Source organism: Plecotus auritus (assembly GCF_963455305.1).
Source record: "Plecotus auritus genome assembly, chromosome: 9".
Classification (NCBI taxonomy): domain Eukaryota; kingdom Metazoa; phylum Chordata; class Mammalia; order Chiroptera; family Vespertilionidae; genus Plecotus; species Plecotus auritus.
The window spans coordinates 45,647,182-45,659,366 of NC_137783.1; the positions used below are offsets into that span (position 1 = coordinate 45,647,182).

General features: G+C 55.7%; 2 protein-coding genes across 4 annotated transcripts in view; both read left to right on the plus strand.

The window, feature by feature from the left end:
- Positions 1–2,839, plus strand: part of LOC308257819 (cadherin-23-like) — a gene marked incomplete at its 3' end in the record, with an annotated part of 323,284 nt that extends 320,445 nt beyond the window's left edge. Inside the window, exons 32-34 of the mRNA XM_080687874.1 lie at positions 788–1,176; positions 2,032–2,149; positions 2,829–2,839. Coding sequence (XP_080544000.1) covers positions 788–1,176; positions 2,032–2,149; positions 2,829–2,839 — 518 coding nt within the window. The remainder of the gene's footprint in view (positions 1–787; positions 1,177–2,031; positions 2,150–2,828) is intronic.
- A 4,795-nt stretch (positions 2,840–7,634) lies between these two features.
- Positions 7,635–12,185, plus strand: part of CDH23 (cadherin related 23) — a 72,751-nt gene continuing 68,200 nt past the window's right edge. For all 3 annotated transcript variants that reach the window (XM_080641354.1, XM_080641356.1, XM_080641358.1), the window contains exons 1-4: positions 7,635–7,730; positions 7,863–7,991; positions 8,923–9,051; positions 10,021–10,248. In XM_080641354.1, coding sequence (XP_080497480.1) covers positions 10,123–10,248 — 126 coding nt within the window. In that variant the 5' untranslated portion in view covers positions 7,635–7,730; positions 7,863–7,991; positions 8,923–9,051; positions 10,021–10,122. The remainder of the gene's footprint in view (positions 7,731–7,862; positions 7,992–8,922; positions 9,052–10,020; positions 10,249–12,185) is intronic.

Sequence of the window (12,185 nt, forward strand, 5' to 3'; positions counted from 1 at the left end):
CCAGCTAAGCTGGGTGCAGGACAGGGTAGAGGGAGAAATAACTCCACACGCTCTCAGGTGGATTGCTTTCCCATTTATACAGTTGAGGTCCACACATCACTGTGGCCCAGTGGTTCATGACCTTTTCAAAGGGTCAGGAATCCCTTTGAGAAATGAGTAGTCTGTGGATCCCTCCTGCCCGAAAATGCACATCCATTCAGAGTTTTGCAAATAATTTCAAGGGAGGCTGGGATTTCCTGAGTGGTTTCAGGACCATTCCTCTGTCAGTCTAGGGACTTCAGCTAAGGAAGTCCACCTCTGGCACCTGGAGGAAGGGTATAGTCCAAGACCCAGGGATTCGGGTGAAGGAGTTTGGGAAACGGGAGAAGGTATTCCTGGCACTGGAATTCTTCGGCTTGAGGGACCAAATGAAGACTTGGTCACCCCTGAGAGTGCTGCCCCTGTTGATCGAACACTTTTTAGATCAACACCCTCACTACCAGAGATCCCTAATTTCCCCACCGTCTTGTCCAAATACCCATGTGAGGTGCTTGAGCTTAAATTTTGAAGCTCCAGGAGCAAACCCCCTCTGGCATATCTCATGCCCTGACCAGGCCCCAGAGGGGGTCCACAGTGTGTGCTGGGCCTTGCCGTCCACATAGACCTTGACCCTGTCCTCTGTTGCATCCCTTGGGGCGATTCAACCTACAGGTGGGGAGCTGTGCTTGCTGGGTAGGCCACTGCTGTAGGCAGCTTGGGAAGCCCCACCACCATCTGGGATGGCACAACCTCTTGTGTCCTCCTGCAGGGGACAGTGGCCTGATAAACTACCGCATCCTGTCGGGTGCAGAAGGGAAATTCGAGATTGACGAGAGCACGGGGCTTATTATCACTGTGGATTACCTGGACTACGAGACCAAGACCAGCTACCTGATGAATGTGTCCGCCACCGACCAGGCACCCCCCTTCAACCAGGGCTTCTGCAGCGTCTATATCACTCTGCTCAACGAGCTGGATGAGGACGTGCAGTTCTCCAATGCCTCCTATGAGGCTGCCATCATGGAGAACCTGGCCCTGGGCACTGAGATTGTGCGGGTCCAGGCCTACTCCATCGACAACATCAACCAGATCACCTATCGCTTTGATGCCTACACCAGTGCGCAGGCCAAAGCCCTCTTCAAGATAGACGCCTACACGGTGAGGGAGGCTGGGACAGCAAGTGCTCTCTCTAGGAGCAGGGAGTTCAACCCTTTTAAAGCTAGCCAGCATTTATTCAGCTCCTTCTCTGTGCATGGCATGCTCCTCTTTGTCATAAAGTATCTTTGAGATAAACATTCCTGAAATACATCCCTTTTACTAGTAATATTTAGGCGTAAGATAAAGTTTATACCTAGGCAACCTGGTATCCTTGTTACTAGATAATGAAAGCTATTCAGGCCATCGTGTTTCTGTTTTTACCTTGGCTGTTAGGAAGCTCCAATATAGATTTTGTGCTTTGTTGCAATAGCCAGTATTAGCTAGGTGTCTGGTGCAGCTCTCATCTACCACCTGGCTCTCACTTTGTTATCTTTGCTTTAGTGCTTTTTATAAGAATCCCTTCTTTGAAAATAGGCATGGTAATATCCGTGAAGTGTCCCAGGCCTTGTCCTGGGCGTGTTGGGAGCACAGAGATGAACAAGAGCCTTCCCAGCCCTCAAAGAGTTCTCAGGCTGGGGTAGAAGTAGGAATAGTCAAGGATACAAGTCAGAGCACCCAAAGGAAGATGTAGACAGATTGCAATGGAGTGTAACGGAGTGTCTCTGGGGCCCAGAGAAGAGCGGTCATGCCTGGCTGGGGAAGCAGGAAGCCTGCCTGGAAGGGGTGGTGTCTGAGTGGGACTGAGAGCAGCAGGAGTGCAATAGTTATGTCAGGCAGAGGGAGGGTGGGGTGGCACAGCGGGCAGAGTGTCAGGGTTAGTGAGGAGTCTGCTTTGGCCGGAGCATGGGACTGCTTGGGGGTGGGACAGGCTGGTGTGTGCACCGTTTCACTCTCCCATCTGGACCCTCCCTGCAGGGTGTGATCACAGTCAAGGGCCTAGTGGACCGGGAGAAAGGCGACTTCTACACCTTGACGGTGGTAGCGGATGACGGCGGCCCCAAAGTAGATGCCACTGTGGTGAGTGATTCCCCGGGTGAGAGCCCTCAGGTGCATCCCGTCACCAGCCCAAGGCACCCCAAAACCCACATCTTCACCAGCCACCCAACCTTCAGGCCAGGCAGGGGTTTGATAGCCCAGGGGCAGCCTTGTGGCAGTCCTGCTACATCTTCAGGGCAGCCTGGCCAGGATGAGACCTCAGACAGGTGGGGTGGGGTGGGGGAGGCATCCCGACAGACCACTGCTTGAAACTGGGGCCAGAAGAGCTGCCGACTACTAACCAACTGCATCTTTGCCTCTTCTCTCCTTCGGCCTCCTCCTGCGGCTCTCGCTACAGAAGGTGAGTAGCATGGATCCGGACTCTCCCCGGTGCTCTTGGCTGTGGCCAGTGCTGGCTCAGGCCCTGAGTGGTGCTGGGCCTTCCTGCCTCCCTGGGGAGAGGACGTGTGCAACAGGTCCCTGCTCAGGCCCTTCACGGCCGTCCCAATTCATCCACTCTCACCTGAGTCCAGGCCCCGTACCCCGTGTCCAGCTCTGCCCTCTCTGCCCTCCATGTCCTGCTGAGCCTCCGTGGGACGCTGGGGTGGAGAGCCCGCTAACAAGGAATGGGTGGAACACACAATGAAAGGAACACTGAGGCCTCAGCCCAGCTCTGCCCCTCACTGGCTGTGTGACACAGGCCAGTTGTTCAACCTCTCTGTGCTTCCTTTCCTCAGGTCTAAAATGAGGGTCAGGCCAGCAGCCCTGCCTTCTTCAGAGGATGTGAGGAAGATGGTAGAGGAGCTGGTGGATAGGAAACCTTTGTAAACTAGTCTTGGAGAGAGGCATGATGGGAGTGGCTTCTGTAAAGGGGACCCCCTCCCTGTCTTGGGGTTGGTGTAAGAAGTGTGTTTTACTGCAGTGCATGTGAAGTGGAGGGCACAGTGCCAGGGCCTGGGGGTGCTGGGCAAGGGCAGTGTGCATGGTGTGTCACTGCCCTCAAGGACTCTCAGTAAAGGCAGGGGAGACCATATGCTGGGACCACTTCGGGGAGAGTGACCCCTGAGGTCAGAGGTTCCTAGGAAGTGGGAGAAATGGGAGAGGCAGGTAGGTGACCTCAGGCTGGGGGTGGGTCCCAGGGGAGGGGTCCCCTGAAGTGGCATCCTGCAGTGAGAATGAGAACATGCAGCCATCATGGCTTGTGCACCAGCCAGTCTGGTCTAGGCCGCCTGGAGACACAGGGGTGTCCAGCTCAGCATCAGCCTTTGTTATGGCCACATTTTCTCCCCACTGAGTCCCCGTCACAGCCTAAAGCAGTGGTCGGCAAACTCATTAGTCAACAGAGCGGCAAACAGCGGCTCGTGAGCCGCATGTGGCTCGCGAGCTGCAGTTTGCCGATCACTGGCCTAAAGGATGCAACCAAGTATTTGCAGGGAGCCAAATGCAGCTGCTTAAGGTCCTCCACCCCATGGCGCCCTGGAGAGGCCTGGCTCCAGTGGCCCCAGTGGTGGCTTGGTCATGCCCCAAAGCCCCCTCCATCCATGGGCCTAGCCTGAGGGTTAGTGAGACCACAAGCAGCACTGCATCTATCTACACAGCTCTCTGCAGCCCCCATGGTCCCAGAGGGCAGCCATTGAGCAGAGTCCTCGGTGGTGGGCAGTGGGCAGGTACCCTGTGTCCAGCGGCTCCTGGCCTGCCCAGCCATAGGAGCTAAGACTCAGAGTGGTTACGTGGGGTCCTTTCCCTGGGCCTCAGCAGCCTTATCTGTACAATGGGCCAGTTGTTCCTCACCCTCGCTGGCATGAGAAGGCCAGGGGCCGAGGACAGGTGGAGACTGACAGGAGCTGGGATGCTCCCCAAGGCTGCTAAAGTCCCTTCCTGGACCAGCCCCCCACTTCCTTGCACGGGCTGGCAAGAGCCTTTCAGGGCACACATTTCTGTGCAGGCCGCTGTATTTCTACAGCCACTGCACCCTCTTCCAGGCAAGACCTGTACCCCTTTGCTCTGCCCTGGCTTCTCAGAGGCTCCTAGGGCCACTTCCCCAGATATGCCAGCCCTATTAGCCCCAAACTTGTTGGAGATGTGAGTGTGGAGGCAGGCTGAGGGGCCTTTTGGGGGTGCTACCATTTCCTCCATGAGGCAGGAACCCCAAACCACAACTCACCTACACCTGACTCCTCCCGGGCCCCAATAGCTCCCATAGGCCCCAGGAGGGGTGGGGAGGCCGCAGTAAGGGGCAGACCAGGGGCAGGATCTCTGCTGTAAGAGTTCTTGAGTGTAATACCCTCAGGCCTCCAGGGAATGGGATAGGGAGATTTGGACCAGAAGGTCCTGGATGGGGACACAGACCCACATTAATTCCCATGGACCTTGATGCCTGCCCTTCCTCCTCTGAGGCCGACTCCCTCATGCTGAGAAAACCTCACAAACATCATCGTGATCTTCAGAGCAGTAATCAGGGGAGCACTTACTGTGGGCCAGGCTCTTGGCTGGGCTCAGGGTACAACAGGAAACCAAAATCAGACATAGTCCCTACCTTCACAAGCATCCTATCTAATAAAAGAGTAATATGCAAATTGACCGTCACTCCAACACACAAGATGGCCACCCCCATGTGGACAGAAGATGGCCGCCACAAGATGGCCAGCAGGGGAGGGCAGTTGGGGCAATCAGGCCAGCAGGGGAGGGCAGTTGGGAGGGACCACATCTGCAAGGGAGGGCAGTTAGGGTTGACCGGGCCCGCAGAGGAGGGCAGTTGGGGGCGACCAGGCCAGCAGGGGAGGGCAGTTAGGGGTAATCGGGCTGGCAGGAGAGCAGTTAGGCATTGATCAGGCTGGCAGGGGAGTGGTTAGGGGGTGATCAGGCTGGCAGGCAGAAGCGGTTAGGGCAGGGGTGGGCAAACTTTTTGACTCGAGGGCCACAATGGGTTCTTAAACTGGACCGGAGGGCCGGAACGAAAGCATGGATGGAGTGTTTGTGTGAACTAATATAAATTCAAAGTAAAGGAGCGGAGGGGAAAGCAAGAGAACCCTCCGCTCTTTCAGCTCCGCAGGCCGGATAGAACAGCCGAACAGGCTGGATCCGGCCCGCAGGCCGTAGTTTGCCCACGGCTGGGTTAGGGGCAGTCAGGCAAGCAGGCGAGTGGTTGGGAGCCAGCAGTCCTGGATTGTGAGAGGGATGTCCGACTGCCCATTAAATGGGCAGTCAGACCTCCCTCGAGGGGTCTCAGATTGGAGAGGGTGCAGGCTGGGCTGAGGGACACACACCCCCCATGCACGAATTTCATGCACCAGGCCTCTAGTAAGATATAATGGGTGAGAGACACTGATCAAAGTATCACACCAATAAATGTATGCCACATGAGACACCTGATAATACAATGTCGGGGAAATCCAGGAGGGCTTCCCTGAGGAAGTGACCCAAGCTGAGATTCCCAGAAAGCATAGGAATTTACTCAGCCAAGGAATAAGACCATTTCAGGCAGAGGAAGCAGCATGGGAAAGGCCCTGCAGTGGGAGAAAGCATGGGGAACCCACACAAGGCCTGGACCCAAGTGGGAGGGTTTGGGGTGGATCAGAGCACAGTGGCCTTGCTTGTTTGTGCCCTGAGAAGAGTGTGGTGGGCATATTTATGCCTATTTCACAGGTGAGCACACGGGGGCTCCAGGACTTGATGGAACTTCCTGACCAAAATCCATGATGGTTGGGCAGAGTCTTGGAGAGTGAAATCATGCCCATCTGCCAGGCAGGAGGCAGGACAGGGACCACCCTTACCTTTTTGCTTGCTCACTTCTTCCCCCCAGCATCCTCGTGCGGTAGGTGTTCTCGTTCTTATTTTCAGCTGAGAGAGTGGAAAATCAGAGAGGTTTAATAACTTTTTCCAAAATCGCACAGCTGGTACGTGGAAGTGGTGGCGTTGGTCCTGCTGTGAAGCCTGAGCTTGTTGCCGTGTGGTTTTTGGCTGGGTTTTTTGTTGGCTCTTTTTGGTTGTTGTTTTTTTAAGATTTTTTAAATTGATTTTTAGAGAGAAAGGATGGGGGAGGGAGAGAGAATAAAATGTGAGAGTGAAACATCCGATCAGCTGCCTCCTGCATGCCCCCTCCAGGGATGGAGCCCATAACCTGGGCATGTGCCCTGACAGGGAATCAAACTGGCGACCTTTCGGTGCATGGGGTGACACCAACCAACAGCCACACCACCAGAGTGCCTTGTGGCTTTATTTATTTTTTAAAATATTTTTACTGATTTCAGAGAGGAAGGGAGAGGGAGAGAGAGAGAGAAACATCAGTGATGAGAAAGAATCATTGATCAGCTGCCTCCTGCATGCCCCACACCTGGGATTGAGCCCACAACCTGGGCATGTGCCCTTGACCAGAATCAAACCTGGGTCCCTTCATTCGCAAGCCAATGCTCTATCCACTGAGCCAAACCAGCTAGGGCTGCCTTGTGGTTTTAAAAGCTGTCTACAGGTAGGGGGGAGTGGCTACGACCAAGAAGAGGAAGACAAACCTGATTAAGAGGGAGGACGAAATGCATCTCCTCAGCAGGGTGTGAGGTGCTACAGGCTCTCTGTGGGGTCCCTAGGGTGGCAGGCAGGCAGGCAGGCAGGCCTTGGAGCCCAGAACCCCAGGACCGAGAATCTTACCTGGGGAGGAGGCCTGGACTGGGGTTTTTAAAGTCTTAGCCTCCTCCTGCTCTATCTCAACCCCCTCATCAGTGACCCTAAGGGGCACCTGCGGTGCCAGCCTCCTGGCCCGTGGCCATTGGCCATCCCTGAGCTGGAGGATGCACCCACATCAGGGCCTTCCCTCCAGCTCGCTGTCCTGACCCTGCAGGACACCTGAGCTGTAGACTCTGAACAAGCTGCTCCTTGCCGTGTACGTGCTCCTGGCTTTTATCTCGTTGTTGGGAATTCCTCTCTTTTCCCCGCCTGTCCCCTCCCCACCGGGACCACCAACCCACCTTCAACCCCCCTCCTTCTGAGCCCTGTTTCTCTCCCTCTGATCCAGATGTGCTAACAAAGAGGCCTTCAAGCAATATCTGGCTGCCAGATGTGTTGTAGTCAGCCTGCACATAATTTTTTCTTTAATTTTTATTAATTACCACCTCATTCCACACACAAAATCTGTATTCCTATTTCCTCTTGGAAAACAGGAAGCAGTGCCAGGGCCAGTCTGCCACTCCCTGGTGGTTTGGAGCTGAGTAGCCCCATCCCCTTTAGTCGGGGTCCTCCCTTCCAGATCTCCCAGCCCCTTCCCTGCCATCCCAGCCTCAGCACTTGGTATGAGCTGCCCTCCCCCACCAGACTCCTAGGGAAAATGTGCTCAGGGCCTTCGTGTGAAGTCAGGAGAGGCCTAGGCGGGTTCTGAAAGCGAGCTGATGTGCCAGGCCGAGTGGAGGTCTGGTCCCCCGTGGCCCACGGTGAGCCCCTGGTGTTTGGGGCTGGGGAGACGATGGAGGCGATAGGTCTCTAGTAACGTTCACCCCCAGGTCTACATCACTGTGCTGGATGAGAATGACAACAGCCCTCGGTTTGACATCACCTCCGACTCAGCTGTCAGCGTGCCAGAGGACTGCCCTGTGGGCCAGCGTGTGGCCACTGTCAAGGCCCAGGACCCTGATGCCGGCAGCAACGGGCAGGTGGGCATCAAGTGAAATAGCCCAGGTCAGCTCTCTCAGCAGGGGGTTCCCATAGACCCTCTAAGCCACTCCATCACTGAGCAGGAAGCAGGGACCTGCTTCCTCACTTCTCACCTCTCTCCTCCCTGACAGGTGGTTTTCTCTCTGGCCTCGGGCAACATCGCTGGGGCCTTTGAGATTGTCACTACCAATGACTCCATCGGGGAAGTGTTCGTGGCGAGGCCCCTGGACAGAGAAGAGCTGGACCACTATATCCTCAAGGTGGGGACCCGCCCCCTCCAGGTGGCTGTTGACCACCTGGCCCTTCACATCCTGGTAGTCAGCTCCCCTGCTGTCACCAAGTACCGGGGGGCAGGCGGCACCTCAGGACCAAGAGCATGAGTGAGGCCAACCCAGAGAGGGCATCTGGGAGGGGCTCGGAAGCCAGAGCAGGACCAGCAGAGGTGCCCGTCCCTGCCGTGAGAGCCGGGAGAGAGAGCCTGGCAAAGCTCCGACTCTTCCACAAATGCAGTGCGAAACTTGGGCAAGTGGTTTACTGTCTGGGCCTCAGTTTCCCCTTGTGCAATGGGAAGAAAAACCCCTGCCTGGCCTGCCTCTGCTGAGGTGAGGAGTCACGAAGGCCACCGCTATTGCTGAGTTGCTGGGCTGGCATGTCTCCCGAGGGGTCTCTGGGGACCCAGGGCTGTGCTTCTGCAGGAGCCCGAGCCCCTGGGGCACTTCTGCAGGCACCCAGGAAGCATCTCGCACCCAGGACGGGCTCAGTCTGTGTTTGGGCTGCTCAGTGATTATTTGAGGCTCTGTTTGCCAGAGTTCAGACCTAAGCGCATGGAACAGGGGCCTGTGAAGCTAACGGCAGGAACCCCGGGTCCAGTTGCAGGCCTGGGGTCATGGTCAGGGGCTGGCACAGCCCAGAATACAGTCACGGGTAAGGTTGGGAGGTGAAGACTAGGCACACCCAAGTCGGATGGCAGATGTGGGTCCCAGGGCAGACAAGAAATGGGCAAGCATTGTTTGCAGCACTGGGCAGAAGGCAAGGACTTAGGGAGAGCCCAGAGCTGGCGCCCCTGCCCCGAAGACAGGGATGGGCCAGTGAGTCTGTCTATCCTTCCAACTCCCCCACTGAGTAGATAGTACTCCATATTCCTGGTCCTAACCCGCCCTTTAGCCCTGACCTGTCACCCCTTCCTCCTAGGTGGTGGCATCTGACCGGGGCACCCCTCCACGGAAGAAGAACCACATCCTGCAGGTGACCATCCTGGACGTCAATGACAACCCCCCAGTGATCGAGAGCCCCTTTGGATATAATGTCAGTGTGAACGAGGTGAGGGCACTCCAGCACCCGTACAGACGGACATCTGGGGTGGACAGTGGGCATGAGCCAGCTTCCAACCACCTGCTTAACTGTCTGCCTGGCCCACTAGTCTCTCAGATCTCAGGGATGGGGCAGTGGCTTATCCATAACTCTAGTCCTAACGCCTAGGCCAGGTCCTGAGTGCAGTGTCTTGTGGAAGGAGGAGGGGAGAGGGAGAGAAGAGGTGGCCTTCTACCGCCCACCAGGAGCAGAGGTGTACCCTGCGAGAGCTGCTTTAAAATAAACCAGCTCCCTGGTTACTCAGTCCTACGACTGAGCCCCTCCAGGAGAATGTCTGCCCCGGCATTGCTGGGCATCACGCCAGGTTGGACGTTCATGAAGGCAGGATGGCATGCAGGGGTCCTCAAACTACGGCCCGCGGGCCACATGCGGCCCGCCGAGGACATTTATCCAGCCCGCCGGGTGCCGCTGCCTGTCCTGCTTAGCAGCCGACTCGTCCCGGGCCCGCAGTACGCATAGGAAATTGTTCATAGTTTTTTTTTAAAACTATAGTCCGGCCCTCCAACGGTCTGAGGGACAGTGAACTGGTCTCCTGTTTAAAAAGTTTGAGGACCCCTGGCATAGGGGTTTTGAGGCCAGCTCTCGGGCCAGCCTCCCACAATTCAGACCTGGCTCTGTCACTGACGCTGTGTGACGTGCACACATTCCTTGCCTGCACCCAAGTTTTCTCATCTGTAAGTGGGAGTGACACCAGGACCTGACACTTAGGGTTGCAGGGGAAGTTACTGCATTAACAAGGCCCGGCATGAGTAGGTGCCCACAGAATGCTCGCCACCATCATCTTCATCCTCCTCGTCGCAGCTCCAGCATAGACAGCAAAGCTTTCCGGAGGTCCAGGGAGGCCCTGGGCTCCCCGGAGCGGGTGCTGCACTTTGCCCTATTGACTTCAGAGTGACCCGTTTCCTGTTCTCTTCCCAGAACGTGGGCGGGGGTACCGCCGTGGTCCAGGTGAGAGCTACTGATCGTGACATCGGGATCAACAGCGTTTTGTCCTACTACATCACCGCGGGCAACGACGACATGACCTTCCGCATGGACCGCATCAGTGGGGAGATCTCCACGCGGCCCGCCCCACCTGACCGCGAGCACCAGAGCTTCTACCACCTGGTGGTCACTGTGGAGGACGAGGGCACCCCTCCGCTGTCGGTGAGTGACAGGGGCGGCCATGGGACAGGGAGGGTGGGTGAGGGGCAACTGCACCTCCTGTGTGAGGGGAACATGCTGGGTGGGGATGGGGTGCCGTGCTTGCGTGAATCCTGACAGCGCCCTCATCGAGCCTTTAGTCGGTTGGCTTATGAGTATGTAGGGGAAGCCTGCAGAAGCGAGGGTCTCTGTTTAGTCGTCTTTGCTCACACAGCTCTATGGGAAGGTACAAGTTGAGCCTGTACCTCGGGCCTGGCCAGCCCCCATACCACTTGCCAAGCCGTGTGCCTGTGGGGCCACACTAACCCATGTGGTGGTGCCTCTGTGCCAGGTAGAAAAAGATGCCTCTGGCCTCTTTCCTCACGTCATGTTGGTGTGATGCGCCATCGTCATAGTAACATGTGAGGGTTGGAAGGGGCTAATGTTCATAGGCTGGCCTAATGCTTGAATGGGCAGGGCTGCTGCCCAAGGTTTGCAAGGTGGGAGAAGGAGGTGGGGGCAGGCAGGGCTGGATGGTGAGACGGTCTAGGGGCCATAGGCTGGGATTGGAGCAATTTGCAATTTGAGAGTGGAGAACTGTGAGCTGGCTGCATGACCTTGAGCAAGTCAGAACCTCTCAGAGTATCGGTTCTGTCATCTGCAGAAGGGAGATGGTATCTCTTTCATAGGTGGTGAATTAACTCGTGTCGGTGGAATGCTTGGTAAACCTTGAGGAGGAGGAGGATTGTATCAGCGGTCTATCACCACAATAATAATAGTACTGCCTTACAAACTGAGCCACAATAATAATAGTACTGCCTTACAAACCGAGCCACAATAATAATAGTACTGCCTTACAAACCGAGCCACAATAATAATAGTACTGCCTTACAAACCGAGCCAAACAGAGGGACATGAAACAGCCACTGATCTCGCTCCAATTCTGAGGCTGGCAGCTTAGACCGGGCTTAGCTGGGCGATTCGCTGCTCTCAGCTGTGCTCCCACATGTGGTGGGCAACGGAGTGTGGGTCGGATGGCTGTGCTTCTGGGGGTCAGTTGCCTGTCAGCTGGGGTGGCAGGGCAACTGGGCTACCTCTCTGTCCTCTGTTAGGAAGCTGGCTCGTGCTTGTCTCATGGAGCAAGACAGGGTCCAGGAGATATGGCAGAGCCTGTGGAAGCTTGGAGGCCCAGGCCTGGAACTGGAACAGGGTCACTTCGACCACATTCTTTTGCCCAGAGCGAGTTACAAGGCCAGCGCAGATTCAATATGTGGGGAAATAAGCTATCTTTTGAAGGGATGAGCTGTAATGTCACATTGCAAAGAGTGTGGCTACGGGGACATTTTTGTAATCGGTCCACCCTGGGGACCCTGATTACAAATGAGGCCTCAGACCCTCTGCCCCCAACAGGTGTCTCTGTTAGGATCCCTCCCCGCTTTGATGTTGGCACGGTGGGCTGTGGGGTCAGAGCAGGTCCTAGCTGGGCTCTTTATCTGAAGTGTCTCTGGGAGGATGGTGGCATTGGGCCAATCCTAGGAAACCACATTCTGAGAAGCCCATGAAATAGAGCTGGCTCTGGGCACCCAATGGGCATCCTCGGCCTATGGCTGCCCAGTGTCACCACTGACCACTTCAGCCATTCACACCCAGTGGGCCAATCAGAGGTACCTTTACAGGACACATGTCATTAACCAAAGAGGGCAGGAAAGAGTATAATTTAAATGCATATAGCTTCAGGGTGAATCATCTTGGTCATCACTCCCGTGGCATTTAGAGATGTGTTTGGCTACAAGTAACAGAAATGTAACTATGGAGTCATAAATAAGTCAGAATGTACTTTTCTCACAGAACAGATCTCCAGAGAGAATTACAAATGTCGTTTTTTTGTGTTCAGTGAAGCAAGAGCTGATGCTTCTTGCTCTTTGCCTTATGGTTGCAAACTGGCTTCTACAGCCCCAGCC